This window comes from Ursus maritimus (genome assembly GCF_017311325.1).
Source record: "Ursus maritimus isolate PB19 chromosome X unlocalized genomic scaffold, ASM1731132v1 scaffold_X1, whole genome shotgun sequence".
NCBI classification, from domain to species: Eukaryota; Metazoa; Chordata; class Mammalia; order Carnivora; family Ursidae; genus Ursus; species Ursus maritimus.
The window spans coordinates 125,123,839-125,141,657 of NW_024423319.1; the positions used below are offsets into that span (position 1 = coordinate 125,123,839).

The window sequence follows — 17,819 nt, forward strand, 5'->3', positions numbered from 1 at the left end:
TTTGTGGCCTCTCACCTCGTGGCACCACGTCTCGTGCTGGTGTCCAGGTAACGCCGGCCTCCGCGTGTGGGCACGGCTCCTCCTCCTCCCTTCAGGTGGAAGGAATCCGGCAGTGACACCGCCGGGCCGGGTTTCCACAGGGTGAGTTCACAGCCGACCGGGCTGTGCTGCACGCGCACCCACGCATGTCCCCTGCCCCGGGCTGTGGCGGCCGCACCCACTGAGCTCACCAGCCCCTCCTTGCAGGTACGAAGCCGAGCTCAGCCCTGTGGACCAGAAGCTGAGCTCCCTGAGGTCTCCGCTGGCCCAGAGGCCCTTCTTCGAGGCACCGTCCACCCTGGGCACCGTCGACCTCTATGAGTACGCGTGTGAGGACGACGACCTACAGCCTTCGTGACCTGTGCTCAGGTCTGGATGCAAAGCCGCTTTTGTGTAAAGAACAGAACTGTTTGATCCTTGAGCTGTCTTTTATAGAAAATGAAGTGATTTGTATGAGATGATAAATTTTTATTTATTCAACACGGAAGCCGGTCAGATGGTCATTAAGCATGTGTCCCCGCCTGCCCGGGAGGGGCTGACGTCCGTCCAGGAGCCCTTGGCAGGGCCCGGCAGGGAGAGGAGACCCACTGGCCCCGCTGTCTAGCTCCTGAGTGCAGGCGTCTGGAGACTTACCGGCATGGCCGACAGTCCGCTCACAGGGGAGCACGTTCTGCTCCAAAGGATCGGCCTCGGGGCGGGAGCCGCGCACTGACTTCCGGGTGTCGGATGGTCCTGTGTTGTTCTCGCGTCGTCGGTCAGGAACATTCCAGGGGCCCGGCGCCACAATGGCCCCGGGACCTTCCGTCCACAGGAGCGTCTCCAGGCGCCGCCCCAGCCGCAGCCCTGCACGCAGGGTATGGGAGGGAGCGTCCCCTCGAGCGTACTTACGTTTTCGTGTAAATGTACAGAACGTGTAAAGTTAACTTTTATTTGGTGTGTATAGTGGTTTAAAAATGTTTTACGAGATCACGTTTGTATTTTCAAATAAAGAATTTAAGGATTTTCTGTGACGGGCTCTGCTGGCCCAGCCCACGGCACAGACACAGCACACAAAGGTCATCACGGGCACAGACGCCAGGCGGGGACGCTACTGGGGGCAGACGGCAGTGTCACCTCGAGACTCCACGCAGTGCGCACGGTTCGGGGGCGTGGGAAGCCCAGCCGAGGGTCACAGGTCGTGGGGCCTGGAGTGTCCAGCAGGGTGGCTCTCTTGCCGACGCCTTCACCCAGGCCACCCGTGGTCCTGACGCCACGGCCAAGGGCTGTGCTTTCCCATAGCAGCTTCCAGAATCCTGGGGTGGGGGGGACAGCTAGAGGCACAGGTGTCCCCCGCAGACGGGAAGCCCCCAGGCCCAGGTCTATGCAGGGCTGCACAGGCCTGAGCTCCTGGGCCAGTTCTCGCCTGTGCACAACCGGCGGGAGTCCTCCCCACAGACCGGCCTCGCTCTCCGTGTCCACACGGGGGCGTCCTCCTCCACACAGTGGCCCAGAGAGCGCTGGTTTGGCACCAACACGGGATTTGAGGGGCAGAGTGCCTCGCCCTGCGTAGGTCCGGGGAGGGCAGCCCATGCACGTCCAGCCCTTGCTCCTGCCCCGACTCGGGTGCAGCCAGTTCGCCTGAAGCGTGCAGGGGCTGAGGAGACCGCGGGCAGCAGGCCTGTCCCTGCCCTGCCGCGGGCCCTCAGCCCGGGACACCGGGGAACGCCCAATAGCGGGGCCCTGGACGGGAAAGGAAGAGCTGGCGGCCCACCCAGAGCCGCAGCACGTGGGACGATGCCGGACGAGGGAGCCAGCACCATGCTCTAGGGCGGGGGGCAAAGCTGGTTCTGGAACCTTCTAGCCAAGCACAGCAGTCGCCAGACAGGACGTCGCAGGCGGGTAGGCACCTGGTGGGTAGGTAGGTGGGTGCGTGGGCACCCCAGGGGCCCCAGTCAACGGTCACGTGGCCCTCTGCCCACGTCCGCGGCTGGGATGCACAGGAACAGATGGCAGGGGTCACCATCATCCGCCTGGAGCCCCCGGGGGCCTGGGTCAGCCGCACCTGGACGCCACTGGCTCCCCGAGCCCAGGGACACAAGGCAGCAACCGAGGAGGAGCTCCCGACGCGAGTCCCAGTGGGGCATGTGTCCTCCTCAGTCCGACACCCCCTGGACAGAGAGGACAGCCCTCAGGACCCACAGATGGACACATAGAGAGATGGACGATGGTGCACACCCACACCGTGGCCCAGGTGGTTCCCAGTCAGCACAGGGTGGGAACTGGGGGCGGGGGGCTGCCGACTGGGACCCCCGGCCACCAGGCCCTGGGACCAGCAGACCAGGGCCAGGACACAGAGTGGGTGGGGGGAAGAGGGGGTGCGCGGCCGGGACGCAGAGCAGCCTTCCCGCACTCCTGCCCAGGGCCCCAGGCTGGCACACTGACCCCCCACCCCAGGTATCTGTGGGGGGAGGCGGTGTCCACACAGGGGTGCCTGGCCAGGAGCCTCTGTACCTCCAGGGCCATGCCAGATGCAGGAGGCAGCAGAGATGCTGAGGACCCCAGGACACCCCAAAACCTGGTGTCCTAAGCCAAGCAGGCCAGGGCATGGGGACCACACCCTGCCAGCCTCGGGCCCCTAGCACACCACGTGAGCCCAGAGTGCTCACGCACCTGGGACGGCTCAGGGGCCTGCCCCAACCCCAACCTGGCAGCCTCCCGTGATCGTCCACACAGCACACACCTGGTGAGCTGGCTGACCAGACCCCGTACCGCCCCCCCGACCCCTCTGTGAATGTGCAGATGGACCTGCTCCCACCCCATTGGGCACAGAAGCCACATCAGATGGGACGTCCCACCTCTACACCACCCTGGGATGTGGGGGCCGTAGCAGGAAAGGCAGGCCCAGGTCAGCACCCCCACGCAGCCACCAGCCAGAGGCCCAGCCCGCACCGACCTCGTGGACGGAGATGCCCTCCACATCCACGTCTTCGTTAGAAGAGTTCTCAGAGTCCTCTGATGACAGGAAGTCAACATCAAAGACGTCCCTGCGAGAGACAAAGGGTGGCTGGTTGCCAGGGAGACCGAGGCAGTGCCCCAGCCCATGGCAGGAAGCCCATGGGTGTGCGAGCCCTGCAGGGAACAGGTGTGGACAGCTGTGGGAAAACACAGGACACAGAGAGACGTGGACGAGACACAGCCCCCAGGCAACCAGTGGCTCCTCTTACACTGTCGCATCCCATTTTGCACTGTGGGCACACGTGCACAGTTCTGGGCAGTGAGGGGAGACGGGAAGAGCCCCTGGCTACACCCTGGAGCGTTTTCTTACAGGAGAACAGTCTCTACACACGTGCCTGCCCCAGACATAGCTCCGTCCCTGCCTCAGACCCACGCGGGTCCCGTCAGACCAGCCCCATGTCTGCCTCAGACCCATGCGGGACCCCTGTCCCTGTCTCAGACCCACATGGGACCCACATCTCTGCCTCAAACCCACATGGGTCCCCCATCAGACCAGCCCCATCCCTGCCTCAGACCCACGTGGGTCCCCTGTCAGACCAGCCCCATGTCTGCCTCAGACCCACGCGGGACCCCCGTCCCTGCCTCAGACCCACGCGGTCCCGTCAGACCAGCCCTGTCCCTGCCTCAGACCCACACGGTCCCGTCAGACCAACCCTGTCCCTGCCTCAGACCCACACGGTCCCCTGTCAGACCAGCCCTGTCCCTGCCTCAGACCCACACGGTCCCCTGTCAGACCAACCCTGTCCCTGCCTCAGACCCACACGGTCCCCTGTCAGACCAGCCCTGTCCCTGCCTCAGACCCACACGGTCCCCTGTCAGACCAGCCCTGTCCCTGCCTCAGACCCACACGGTCCCCTGTCAGACCAGCCCTGTCCCTGCCTCAGACCCACACGGTCCCCTGTCAGACCAGCCCTGTCCCTGCCTCAGACCCACACGGTCCCCTGTCAGACCAGCCCTGTCCCTGCCTCAGACCCACACGGTCCCCTGTCAGACCAGCCCTGTCCCTGCCTCAGACCCACACGGTCCCCTGTCAGACCAGCCCTGTCCCTGCCTCAGACCCACACGGTCCCCTGTCAGACCAGCCCTGTCCCTGCCTCAGACCCACACGGTCCCGTCAGACCAGCCCTGTCCCTGCCTCAGACCCATGTCTGCCTCAGACCCACGTGGGTCCCCTGTCAGACCAGCCCCATGTCTGCCTCAGACCCACGCGGGACCCCCGTCCCTGCCTCAGACCCACGCGGTCCCCTGTCAGACCAACCCTGTCCCTGCCTCAGACCCACGTCTGCCTCAGACCCATGTGGGACCCCTCCCCTCAGCCCAGCCCCGTCCCTGCCTCAGACCCACGCGGGATTCCCCATCAGACCAACATCCCTTCACGGCCATCCCAAGGCTCTGTTCTGGAGAAACCCACGAGGCTGACCACAAAACCAGGCAGAAAGAGGCCCGACAGGCTGCCCCATGGAGGGCAGAGCCCATCCCCCCCGCCCCCCTGACCTGGAGGACGACGGCCTCACCTGTTGGACTTCTGACCCTTGGAGGAGTTTCTCGGCTCTCTGTCCCCCGTGCTGGAGCTGGCCAGGGTGTCTGGTGTCCAGGTGGAGCACGTCCCCACAGGCAGCTCTGCAGTGCCAGGAGCGGTCAGCCACAGGGCCCCAGGGCCACCCCTCCCGACCCCGGACACCCTCCCCACCTTGGGGCCGCTTGCTGTCTTTGCATATGGCGTCAAACGGGTTGGTGGCGGGCTCCTCCTCCCCCTGGGCCACGTAGTCTGTCCTCATCAGGGACTTGCGGTAGACGAACATGGGGTTCATGTCCCCCTCCCCAAAGACAGGCACGCCCTCGGGGATGGAGTCCTGGAAGTGGGCGAGTCTGCGGGCAAGAGTGGATGTCGCAGGGGTCGTCAGAGGAGACCCCGCCAAGGGCCCCAGGAACCCACCGGGCCCCCCTGTGTCCATTCCCTGCTGGGGGCTAAGGAGCCGGGCTGGAGGGGCACCACCTGGTGGCCGGAGCTCAGTCCTGCAGCCCAGAGCCCAGCAGCCCTGGGTCAGCACAGGGAAGGGAGCCCGACAGGCAGCCCTCAGCAGGGTCGTCCCACCCAATAATCTTCCGGTTTCCGCATCCCCCTCCTCCCCCACCACTGTCTGGGGCTCCCACCCCCACACCCCCAGGAGCCCCCAGGGGTCCCAGGAGCCAGTGCACTCACGCAGCTTGTCGCTCGGCTGGTGGGATCTTGCAGGAGAACTCGGCCAGCACAAGCAGGAAGCTGAGGTTTGGGAAGCGCTGGCGGGCCTCTAGCTCTTCAGGCACCGGGGACTCGGAGAAGGCAAAGGCCAGCCCGCGCCTGGGGATGGGGTGTGGGGACGGGGTGTCAGCTGACACGGAGGGGGTGGGCGTCAGGTTCTGCTCACACGGGAAAGGCAGTGCCACAAGAGGCTCAGGAGTAGGGGAGGGGTGCCAGGTGGGGCTCACCTGGGGGACCGGGGGGTCAGACTGGGGAGCGCGACACCTGGAGGGGCTCACCTGGGGGACAGGGGGTCAGACCGGGGAGCGCAGCGCCTGGAGGGGCTCACCTGGGGGACAGGGGGTCAGAGCAGGGAGCGCGGCTCCAGGGGGGCTCAGACCAGGAGCGGGGTGCAGGCAGGGGCATTGTCAGAGCACCCCCTCCCCAGCACGCACCTGTGGATGAGGTGGGCAGCGTCACGGGCGCGGTCGAAGCCAAGGGTGAGCGCAAAGCGGCGGGCCAGCAGCCGGATGGAGTAGAAGGGGCCACAGATGAACTCAATGGGGTCATAGCCAAGCCCGTACGTGTCCACGTGCTTCTGGAACAGCTGCGGGAGCACAAGGGCCGTGGGGTCAGGGCCGCGAGGGGCAGGCGGGGGCGGCCCCGTGTCCAGGACGGCGGGTGGGGGGCACGTGCCTGAGTGGGGTCAGGCACCCTGTGTCCCAGCATCTGGGGGTGGCAGGTACTCTGTGTTCTGCAGGAGTGAGCACCACACATCTAGAGTGTGGGAGGACCCTGTGGCCAGAGTCAGGGTCCACGTCTGCACCAAGGAGGGACAGCTGCGGCCTTCCCGCCGCCGTCCGAGTGCAGCGGGCAGGGGGTCAGGGCTGCCCACACGCAACAGGCCCCATAGAGGCTGGAAACCTACAGGTGCGGGACAGGCCTGTGCCCCGCACGTCTCTGCCCGAGACAGCAATGCCACCAGAGGGGGCCGGGCCTCCCCCTACGCCCCTGCGTACTTCCAGGAACCCCGTCCTTCTGGACTGGTGGTCAACATGAGACAAGTGGGCAGCACCCTCGCCCAGGGGACCGAGGTTCAAGAACATCCAGAGAAGGCTCTCCGTCACCTCCCGTCACCCCCAGCAGACATGAATGACAAGCTCGTGGAACACGGTGCCCCTCGCCGATAACCTCTGCAGACGACGGGTACAGGGCCTCCTCCAGAGAGCCACCCCAAGGCCGGGATGCCAGGCGAGCCCGGATCACGGCGGCACAGACCAGGACGCATAGCGGGAGCCGGGGAGCCTGCCAACGCCCCATGGACACCCAGGCTGCCAACGTCACATCTGGTCAGCGACCGCTCCTCTGTGTTGGACTTAACAGAGAACTAGCAAGGGGGACGGTGCTCCTGATTTACAGAGAAAACACACGCAGAACGGGACACGTGGGGTCTGATGTGGCAGGGACGTCCCACCAACGTTCCATGCCTGCTCTGGGGAATCTGTGTCATCTCAGCGTCATACACGCAGACCCGTCCTACGAGGAGGAAGAGGAAAGAGGACGTTCCCAAAGGAGAACAAGAAATGGCAAGAAACAGTCAAACGTAAATGCAGACCTCGGTGTCGGGGTCAGGAATCTGCACGGCCTCAGAAACGAGAAAGAGAAGCCGTATCCCAGGAAAACCGCGGGACACAGACGGTCCACCAAGTGTCCACGGAGAGGCCTGCCCAGTGCGCCCACAGGCAGCAGGAGGACAAGGACCAGGAACCCACACCGGGAGAGGGGACGGCAGACCCGGCCCTTCCTGATACACTCATGGAGCCTCAACTCCCCAGACAGAAACACGAGACCACGGCTAGCACGGCACCCGTGGCACCCACGGCGGCAGTATCGGCTGGGTCGGGAACCGTGACCCCAGCACTGAGGACCGAAGGCGTCCTTGCAAAGAGCGCAAGGCCAGGTGGGAGGGCCCCAGATTTGGAGCACAAAACCAGGAATAGGAAGAGAAGGGACAGACGCCGTTGAGTCCGGAGACCCTGCTGCCACGTAACCCCACACAGCCTCGGCGAGGACTCCCCACACGTGTGTGTAACCCCTCCTGACACTAGGGGCAGACACACGCCCGTGGGAAAGCAGAACAGAGCACGGAACAACCCACGTGTCCGAGTCGTGGGTTCCATGGACCCGGCTACACCAGCTGCCACAGGGATGGAAGAACCAGGGTCAGACACCCGACACGCAGTAACACGGTGTCATGACAGTGACACGGAGAAGACAGACACCCACCCTCAGGATCAGGGATGGGGGAGGGGCGACCCCCTGAGGGTCACTGGATGGGGGAGGGGGGATGCCCTCCCTGGGGGTCGGTGGACGGGGGTGGGGGAACAATGGGTGTCAGTGATTGGGGGAGGGGGACACCCACCCTGAGGGTCAGTGGACATGGGGGGGAGGGGATGCCCACCCTGGGGGGTCAGTGGATAGGGGAGGGAGGGGATGCCCACCCTGGGGGGTCAGTGGATAGGGGAGGGAGGGGATGCCCACCCTGGGGGTTCAGTGGACAGGAGAGGGGGGCCGCCCATCCTGGGGGTCAGTGGACATGGGAGGGAGGAGATGCCCACCCTGGGGGGTCAGTGGACATGGGAGGGAGGGGATGCCCACCCTGAGGGGTCAGTAGATAGGGGAGGGGGACACCTACCCTGAGGGTCAGTGGACAGGGGAGGGAGGGGATGCCCACCCTGGGGCGTCAGTGGACAGGGGAGGGGGGCTGCCCATCCTGGGGGTCAGTCGATGGGGTAGAGGGGACACCCACCCTGAGCGTCAGTGGACAGGGGAGGGGGACACCCCGAGTCACTGTTGGGAGGCCCAGCTCACTGTGCAAGGACACGCATGAAGGCCCCCGGGGGACAGTCCAGCCCAACACTGCAGCATAGTCGCTTCCCGGACCAGATGACGAGTGACACCCCATCCACCTAGGAAGCCCTGGGCACACACCTTGACCTGCCGTGTCTCCCCACAACACACCCGTGACCACGTCCTCCTGTCTCTTCCTGTCCTTGAACAGCAGGGGAACCTGACCCAAAAGTCCCACGACCCTGAGGTGGGGCTGACCACGGAAGCCAGCTGTGGTGGACTGAGTCCCCCAGAGTCCACGCGTGCAAGCGTGGCCCCCAAGGGGGCTGCCGGGAGGTGGGGCCTTGGGAGGTGGTTGGGAGTAGATGAGGTCCGCATGGCGGGGCCCCCACAGCGGGGTGGCATTTTCTTAGGGTGTCCAGAGAGCTTCTTGCGTTCCACCCATGGCCACGTGAGGACACGTCGGAGGGGGGCCGTCTGTGACCCTCGAGGTCTCCCCAGAACCTGACCCCACTGGCACCCTGACCTTGGACCGCAGTCTCCAACACCGGGAGGAATAGGGTCTGACGTGTCAGCCACCCCGTCGGTCCGTGGTCCGTGGCGCGTTGTGACGGCCAGGCTGCCGGCGTGCACGCTCATCCCCAGCGGCAGCTCATGCACCACAGACGAGTACAGGACTCCGGAGGAGCGGGCAGTGGGGCACAGCGGTGCCGTGCCCAGTGTGTGCCCGAGGTGGCGTGTCCCTCCAGGCCTGGGCGACGTGCAGCGACTCGGTGCCACGGGGGTGGTGGCAGGGTACCGTCGGGCCTTCCAGAACACGCGCTCACCTGCTGCAGGCACAGGAGCAGGGACAGCGCGTTGCGGAGCCTGTCGTTCTGCCTCGTCCTGGTCATGGTCTCCTTGATGATGTCGCCAAAGTGGTGGTAATGCTACGAAACAAAGGAAAGGACCGTCACCACGGTGACCACTGAAGCACAGACTCCTTCCTACGCCCTGTTCCAAAATTACAAACCGAGGGTGGCCACGCGGCTCAGACCCACTGTCTGGATCCCAGGAACTTTGTGGACGTGGATGCCGCTGTGCACTCGAGCCCTATGTCGGGGCCAGGCCCTGGGCCAGTGGGAGACAGTGCGTCCCACACGACCTGGGGAAGCCGGAGTCGTGGGGCGTCCTAGTCCAGGGGCCAGCTGCCCCTCAGCACTGGCTGGCCCCCCCAGGAGTGCTCCTTCCATGGGGAGGGTAGGGCCACCTGGGGAACTGCGGGGCGGGAGCGAGGCCTGTCAGAGCCACACCGACCTGCCAGTGCCAGAGCTGAGCCAGCCCGCGGGCGCACAGCCGCAAGAGACGACCAGATGTCCGACAACATGCAGCTGCCGTCACGGCCCCCGGCACATACTTGGCGCACAAGTGCGCGAGACGTAAGTCCCGGGAGAGGATAGCACCACCCCAACACACAGGACTCAGGAGAAAACCCAGGCAAGACTGTCCTTACACCCCAAGCCATAAAGCTCAGGACTGTGTGAGCTTAAAACAGGAAGAAGAGAAACACCATCACAAAAATGTAACTCAGAATTAAAAAGTAATCGAGGGAACGTATATCCCACAAATAACAAAGGGCTAACGTCTTCATCATATTACAAGACACCAAAAGGTCTTGAAATAATGATTTCTGAAAAGAAGTGACAGTGATTGATAGATGTACCTATTCACCCATCCATTTATCTCCCCATCCACTCATCTATCCACCCATCTATCCACCCATTTATCCATCCATCCATCCATCCATCCATCCATCCATCCACCTGTCCATCCATTTATCCATCCATCCACCCATTTATCCATCCACCCACCCACCCACCCATTTATCCATCCATCCATCCATCCATCCATCCATCCATCCATCCATCCATCCCTCCATCCACCTGTCCATCCATTTATCCATCCATCCACCAACCCACCCATCCATTTATCCATCCATCCATCCATCCATCCATCCATCCATCCATCCATCCATCCATTTATCCATCCATCCATCCATTCATCCATCCATCCCTCCATCCACCTGTCCATCCATTTATCCAACCATTTACCTGTCCCTCCATCTGTCCATCCACCCATTTATCAATCCAACCACGTACCCACTCATCCATCCATCTATTCATCTATTTATCTACCCACCCATCTATCCATCCACTCATCCACACCTCCATTTACGCATCCATGCATTCATCAAAACTTCTGGGCTCCTGTCAATACCAGGCACTGATGATAATCACTTGGGATATATCAATGATCAAAGCCAAAAATACCAAGTCCCTGGCCTCACAAGGCTTGCATTCAATCTCAGTAGTAAGGAAAGAATGAAATTAAAACAGCGATGCTTCCCTGAACAAGACCGCATAGTTTTAAAAGACAAAACGTGATGTCCTAAATGAAAATACCCCTAGGAGTTACGTTTGGGAAGAGATATTAGTGACATAAAAATGCTTAAGAGACACTCACAGGGATGCCGCCCACACGCACACAGGTGGGCTCATCCAGGGGAGGTGGTGAAGGAAAAGGGAGAACGGGTTAGCGACAGTGAGTCCGTATGTCTGTGGGTACTTTCCACTCATGTTCTCCGTGCATTTGGAATCTTTTACCCCAATTCTGTGTCTTACACAGGAGAGCAGTGGGCGGGGGAGGGTGAGCTCGGGCCGCGGGGACGGGAGAGCCGGGCAGAGACCTTCAGGTAGAACTGGTAGATGTCGGCAGCCACGCTCATCTCCAGCACGTTGCAGACGATGAGCTTACAGAACACGGCCAGCATGTTTCTCCGGTGGAACAGCTCATACAGCTCGTCCGCATCCTCCTCGTTGTAAACTCTGCTGGCACCTGGGGAGACAGCCCGCTCTCTGCTTTGTCTTCCTGGGGCCCCCTTGCCGTGGGGCGGCCATGGGGCAGGCGGGGGCACGGCACGGGCATGGCAGGGAGTCTGATCCACAGAGGGCTCAGGGGTGCCAGCATCGTCTCGGGGACCGGTGCCGGGACAGCAGGGGGTCAGAACCACCAGCAGACATGCCGACCCCCAGAGGGCAGACCCAGGACCACACGGGAAGCACCGAGGGCCGCGCGGTCCCTGTGTTTCCAGGTCCTGACTACCTGGTCAGGGCTCCCCCGACCCTTCCGTGGCAGCGTGAACGAAGAAGACAGACGCGTGGGAAATGCAGCTCCAGATCCCAGGGAGCCAGATCACCCCACAAGGCCCATCCACCTCCCACCCCAGGCCCCCACCTGCTCTCCTGCCCCTCGGGTGCCCCACCTATGTCCTACCCCCGAGGTCCCCCCAACCTCACCCCCCAGGCCCCCATCTGCCCTCCTGCCTCCGAGCTGCCCCAGGTATCCCCACTCCGAGGTCCCTCCCCCTTCCCCTTCAGGTCCCTGGGAGGCTGACCTGTGGCTCCTGTCTCCTCCAGGAACACGTGCTCCCTGACAAAGGTGAGCAGCTTGCACTGCAGGACGTGATCGGGGACAAAGAACAGCAGCCCCAGGCCTGTGTCCTCCTCAGGGCCCTGGTGGCTCAGGATGAGCAGCAGGTCACAGAGCAGGATGAAGGCCTGAGGAGGTGTGAGGAGGTGGGGGGGTGAGAGGGCAGCGACAGGGACAGGTCCCGTCCGCCCCTCTCGCAGCCTCCCAGGGCAGCCCAAGATTGGGCGAGACCCACAGCGCGGGGAGGGGTTCAGCACCCGGCCCCTTGAAAACATCCCCCCTCTGAAGCCCACCTTGCAAGCTATATGCTGGAAACACAACACGGAGACAGAACATACAGGCGGCAGACAGCCCCAAACATACAAACCAGAAACACCACACACAGCATGAACGGAAATGTCCCCAACATCCGGACAGGAGAGAGGCGTGGGTCAAGGCTGTGACCAAAGCCTCACCGACAGAAAACCACAGACACATACTTGGGACGGGGGTGGGGGCTGGGGGGTCACAGACAGAGGTCCGTGGCTGGAAAAAGAGACACAAGCTCAATCTCCTGAGTAGTCAAGGGTCAAACGGGACCTAGGTTTTATCTAAGATCACGGGAGAGGGCCTATTTAAAATTCACACCCACATGGCAAAGCAGGCAGGTGACCGAGCTCATAAGGTGGCAGGAAGCGGGGTGGCTGGGCCAGGCGTCACGAAGCCTTTAGAACGGCTTCCCCGGAGACAGGAGATCGCCCGGAAGATTTCCAGCACGGAAACCAGCAGAGACAAGGTGGTCAGGAGTAACGCCAAGCATGTCCACCACCACGGCACTGGTATCCGATCACAGGAGCGGCTGCCGGGAGGGTGTGGTGGTATGAACGGGGGCGTGGACGCGGGCTCTGTGCTCCCGTCAGTCGGGGGCATGCACACGGGTTCCCGTAAACCCGGGGCATGGACGCGGGCTCCCATAAACCGGGGCCGTGCAGACCAGTTCACGTAACCAAGATGCTCACACGACTGGACATGGTTGGAGGAGAAATGTCACCATGAGACACACAGTGCGATGAGGAAACGGCATCACGTAAAGCACGAACGGCCCGATCTTCCCACGCCCGTGTGTTCTCACGCCCCTCCTCTTACTGCTCCAGCCCCGCGAGCGGCCGGTGAGGACAGAGAGCGACACACTCACCTTCTCACTCAGCACCTTGCTCTGGTGGTTCAGGTATACGCGACAGACCAGGCAGAACTTCATCAGCCTCTTCCTCAAGTCCAGGAGCGCCTCCTGCCAGCCAGCAGGCAGGTGCCTCCCGTCAGGTGAGCCCGTGAGCGAGCTCACCAGGTACCTGCCCACCTCAGGTGACCCAGCCAGCAAGTACATCCCAACAGACTAACCTCGCCCTCACGTTCACCCTCCTCCTCCACTTCCCACCCTCCCTCACACCCCTCTCCCCCACGTGTACCCCTTCCTCCCCCATCCCTGTATCTCCATTGTCCCCCACACCATTTTCTTCTCCCCACTGGTCTACACTATGACCTGAGGAACTCAGGCCTGCAGATTTCCAGGAAACCATAAATACAGCCCCAAAGTGTGGTTGGCCCCAAACGGCCTGGCCAGCAGCCAAGGATAAGGGTCTCACCCAGCACACAGGAGCAGGTGCTCAGAGATCACCTGAGCCTCACTCTGCACGGTGCGTGGACAGGATGCATGGCCGGGTCGGCCATGGCCCAAGGTCAGCTCCCATGTCAGAGCCCAAAAGGCCAGGAGCCCAGGCCAGACCCTGGGCAATGCAGTCCCTGTCCCACTTCACTTCATCTCCCCTTCCTCACACACTACCACACACCACACACCTGACCTCCTCTGCGCCCCTCACCCACCTGGGGCGGCAGTCGGTCCGTGGCCGCGACAATCTGCCATAGCAGCGCGTAGTAGGTGCACTGCAGCGCGCAGTGGACAACCTGTGGGGCGTGAGGCCTGTCATGGAGACTCCTTACCTAGTACCTGCCCCTCCCCCCTCAGGACCCTCCTCCCCCCTCAGGACCCTCCTCTCCCCTCAGGACCTTTCTTTCGACTCTTCTCTCCTCAAGACTTCCCCCTCAGGATCCGCCACCCCTCAGGACCCTTCTCTCCCTTCCCCTCAGAACCACTCCCCTGGCCCAGGATTCTTCCCTCCCCTCAGGACCCTCCCCCCATGCTTCCTTCCCCTCATGACCCTCCTCCATGCTTCCCTCCCATCAGGACCCTCCCCCAATGCTTCCCTCCCCTCAGAACCCTTCTCTCCCCTCAGGACCATTCCTCCCCACACACCCAGGATTCTTCTCTCCCCTCAGGACGCCAACCCCCCCAGGACTCTTCCCACCCCACATCTGCTGCCGCCCCCAAGGACCCTTCCCTCCCCTCAGGACCCTCCCCACCATGCTTCCCTCCTCTCAGGACCCTTCTTCCCCTCCCCTCATGACCATTCGCCCCTCCCCCCAGGGTTCTTCTCCCCTCAGGATGCCCACTCCCGCTTCCCCCACAGGACTCTTCCCACCCCAGATCTGCAGCCACCCCCAAGGACTCTTCCCTCCCCTCAAGACCCTCCCCTCCCATGTTTCCCTCCCCTCAGGACCCTCCCCCCATGCTTCCCTCCCCTCAGAACCCTTCTCTCCTCTCAGAACGCCCTCCTCTCCCCAACAAGGACCCACCCCTGCACCCTCCGCCCTCACCTCAGTGGGCAGACTGCCCTGGTGCCTACGGAAGGTCAGCAGGCTGTCCATCTTCTCATACAGGTTCCAGCTGCTCAGGTCGTGGGCACTGACCAGAAACACACACGAGGAGTTTTAGGGCCCAACCCCGCCAGGAGCTCCAACGTCCCCCAGGTGAGCTGTGAACACTGGAGCAGAGGGATCACCTCCTGGAGGACTGAGGGGACACCCACCCCAGATGGCTGAGCTGGGCTCCCTTCAGTATGACATCCAGCACCTGCTTGGTGAGGCAGTCCCAGCTCCTGGGGACGTGGCTCAGGGCCCAGATGGGCAGGAAGGGCCCCACCAGAGCCACTGGGCACACCCACAGAACACCCCCAAAGGTCTGAGCCCTCCCCACCTCACCTGGGACACAGGGACACCTGTCAGAGTAAGGTAGCAGACACACGGCTTGGAGGTTGCGTGTGTGTCCCCCCCCAGGGAACAGGCTGCATCGCCCCACTCACCTGTAGAAGGCAGCCAGTCTCCGCAGTGTGGAGCAGATCCGTCCCATCTCACCATGTCCAAGGAACAAGCCTTGTTTCTACACAGTGGAGAGAGAGCAGAAGGGGTGGTGGTGGGACAGCACGTTGCAGGTGGGGCTTCCCCAGAACGCCGGGCCCAGCTTCGAGCAAGGCCTGCGTTCCTCCCTGCTCTGTTCTCCCACTTCCCAGAAAGCAGCTCTTTAAAATCTCAAAAAGGGAAATGGTGCCCCAGGCCGTTCTGTCTCCAGCCCTACAGGAAATGAGGGGGACCAGAGAACACCCCCAAAGACACATAGGCAGCTGACGAAGAGGACAGTTACGATCTGAGATCTGCCATCTCTGTCCACTTGCCTCACATCCCTGTCAAGAACCCACTACAGGGAACATGCTTCTCACTTTACAGCTGAGAGGACAGATGGAGAAGCATGTTGCTGACCGCTAGCACCCCACATTCACGGCAGGCCCTGGGCTGGGGGTTGCAGAAGCAACCTGGAGTCTTGCTTGTGGTAACGAGGGACCTCCCAAGGAAAGTGCGTGAATCAGGGCCAGACGCCTGGCCCACAGGTCACACGGCCCTCAGCCTGTCTGTGTCAATAAAGTTTTATTGGAACACGGCCCAGAGACATGTTGTCTCTGTTGCTCTTGTACTGCCACCCAAGAACAGGATGACCTGCCCAGCCAAAAATGTTTATGACGTGGCTCTTTACAGAGACCATTTGCCTGCCAAGTGTAGACAGACCAGTGCCTCAGTGAGGCTGTTTTCTGGGGGCTTATGGGGTCCCACGGAGAATAATGGAGTACTTTGTTACCCACCCCCACACGTTCCCACTCCCATCGTAGACGCAGCAAGAACAGTCGGGGCTCAAACGGAGAACCCACCCTGTGTCCCCAGAAACCAAGAGCCAGTCCCTCAGGGACACGCCGGCCAGTTCACGGAGCTGACCCCGGACAGGCACGCAGCTTTACAAAACTTCAACAAAATAGAAAGGGTTCAGCCTAAGCATCCTCAATCAGCACATCCTCCCTTCCTCCGTGGATTTCCCCACACCCTTCACACATTCCACACCCATGCCCACACCCCAACATGCTGCCCCCAAACACCCCCACAGCCAGCACCTCATGTTGGATGAACACGTCCAGCAGTGGGGTCAGCGCGTCCACCAGCATGTCCACCAGCCGGCTGCAGGCGGGGGCAGCTTGGAAGTGAGCAGAGCCCCCCTCGTCACAGTAGGTGCCGTAGGTGCGGGCACAGGCCTCCAGCACCGCCACGTCCGAGTGCCGCTGCACCAGGCAGTCAAGCTCCAGCAAGGCCGCATCCAGGTACTGCACGGTGGGGCGGGGGGGGGACAAAGGACTGGTCAGGGGATTGCGGCATGGTGGGGGGAGAGAAGAGGTCAGGGGGGTCATGAGGTCGAAAGAGAAAGTGCTAGGGGAAAGGTCAGGAGATCAGCGAAGAGGTCAGGAGGTCGAGAGGGAACATGATGAGGTCAAGGAAGAAAGGTCAGAGGTCATACGGGGAACTGTCAGGGGTCATACGGTTGAGGGGAGATAAAGGGCCTGGGAGGTGGTCAGGGGTTGGGCAGGGGGACGCCAGGGGATCATAGGGCTCAGGGGAAAGGTCAGGGATGGAGTGGAAGATCACAGTTTGGGAGAAGGCCAGGGGCTAGAAGGAAACGGCCAGCTGGAATGCAGGGAGGGGGACATGGGGCCAAGAGAAAAAGGTCACAAGACTTGTAAGCATAGGGGTTTGGACCCTGCCACAAGAGTGGGTGATGGTTGACCCCTGCAGTATGAACGGGGAGGAGGAAAGCAGCCCCCACACCTGAAACTCCGGGGAGAAGGGATGTGGCTCCCATGCCTGGACCCAGACAAGGGGGGTGTGGACCCTGAGATGGGGGGAGACGTGGACCCATAGAAGAGGGGGACATGGGCCCAGAGAAAGAGGGCTGTGGCCCCCACCCCAGGACCCAGAGAAGGGAGTGTGGCCTCAGTAAAGGGGGGTGTGGACCCTGAGTGAGGGACGTGGATCCTGAGAAGGAGGGGTGTGGACCCCAGTGAAGGGGGCGTGGACCCTGAGGAGGGACGTGGACCTCAGCGAGGGGGGCGTGGACCCCAGTGAGAGGGGGCGTGGCAACTGAGGAGTGACGTGGAGCCCAGTGAGGGGGGCGCGGACCCTGAGAAGGCGGGGTGTGGCCCCCACATGTGGAGCTCAGGGAGGAGGAATGGAATCTCATGACATACCGAGCCCAGGCCGTCCATGTCATACACGTCCAGGTTGCAATACTGTGGGATCTGCAGGAGGGGGGTCACCTTCTCTTTGTCCGCTGCAAACTGCCCAGAGAGCAGGCGTGAAGCGGAGCTTCCCCAGCCTCCCCTCGCTTCTGCAGCCTCCTGGTCTGCCCTGGAGCTCCCCCAGCCTCCCTGGGCTCTCGGCCTCCGGCCCTTCCCCACTTGGCACCTTGGACAGCAGCCGGGGCAGCACCTTGACAAAGTGTCGGCTCATGTTGGCATGCTCGCGCCAGCGGCGGGTCCCGTCCACCTCCCTGGCAGCCTGCAGGCAGAGCATGCGTGGCCTGAGCCCACAACAGACCCATGTGAGTCCCATAGTGGCCCTGGGACCTGCTCCCACATGATCAGGTCACACCCAGGCAGAACTGTCCCCAAATCAAGGACAAAGCTCTGTATTGCTACTCTGGCGTTTTGTTTCCAATGAAGTGCTTCCCGTGCACAGAACCCATCAAGAACTGAGTCGTCTCCCCCAGGTTCACACTTTATGGCAGACCCTAATCCAGTAGGATTGGTGTCATAAAAATGAGAGATTAGGGCACAGAGCCAGACACGTGTATAGAGAATATGACAAGCACGTGAGGACAGAGGCAGAGATGGGAGAGACAGGGCCACCAGACCAGGGACACCAGGAGCACCAGAAGCTGGAAGAGGCAGGAAGGATTCTTCCCTGGAGCCTCTGGGAGCAAGTGCAGCCTGGCCCCGCCTGGATCTCAGGGGTCCTGCCCCGCCTGGATCTCAGGGGTCCTGCCCCGCCTGGATCTCAG

At 62.3% G+C, this 17,819-nt stretch overlaps 2 protein-coding genes across 2 annotated transcripts in view; one reads left to right on the top strand and one right to left on the bottom strand.

The window, feature by feature from the left end:
- The window catches only part of PPP2R3B (protein phosphatase 2 regulatory subunit B''beta), a 51,947-nt gene extending 50,903 nt beyond the window's left edge, over window positions 1–1,044 (top strand). The window contains exon 13 of the mRNA XM_008694333.2: window positions 247–1,044. Within this exon, the coding sequence (XP_008692555.2) occupies window positions 247–397 (151 nt within the window). The 3' untranslated portion in view covers window positions 398–1,044. The remainder of the gene's footprint in view (window positions 1–246) is intronic.
- LOC103666327 (cohesin subunit SA-2-like) overlaps window positions 954–17,819 on the bottom strand; it is a 20,453-nt gene continuing 3,587 nt past the window's right edge. The window contains exons 4-19 of the mRNA XM_040638732.1: window positions 17,225–17,317; window positions 17,008–17,097; window positions 15,883–16,089; window positions 14,749–14,825; window positions 14,264–14,351; window positions 13,433–13,513; window positions 12,747–12,839; window positions 11,538–11,700; window positions 10,830–10,978; window positions 8,932–9,033; window positions 5,710–5,861; window positions 5,237–5,374; window positions 4,724–4,902; window positions 4,548–4,653; window positions 2,972–3,062; window positions 954–2,186 (exon numbers count right to left, since the gene is read on the bottom strand). Of these exons, the coding sequence (XP_040494666.1) occupies window positions 2,172–2,186; window positions 2,972–3,062; window positions 4,548–4,653; window positions 4,724–4,902; window positions 5,237–5,374; window positions 5,710–5,861; window positions 8,932–9,033; window positions 10,830–10,978; window positions 11,538–11,700; window positions 12,747–12,839; window positions 13,433–13,513; window positions 14,264–14,351; window positions 14,749–14,825; window positions 15,883–16,089; window positions 17,008–17,097; window positions 17,225–17,317 (1,824 nt within the window). The 3' untranslated portion in view covers window positions 954–2,171. The remainder of the gene's footprint in view (window positions 2,187–2,971; window positions 3,063–4,547; window positions 4,654–4,723; window positions 4,903–5,236; window positions 5,375–5,709; window positions 5,862–8,931; window positions 9,034–10,829; window positions 10,979–11,537; window positions 11,701–12,746; window positions 12,840–13,432; window positions 13,514–14,263; window positions 14,352–14,748; window positions 14,826–15,882; window positions 16,090–17,007; window positions 17,098–17,224; window positions 17,318–17,819) is intronic.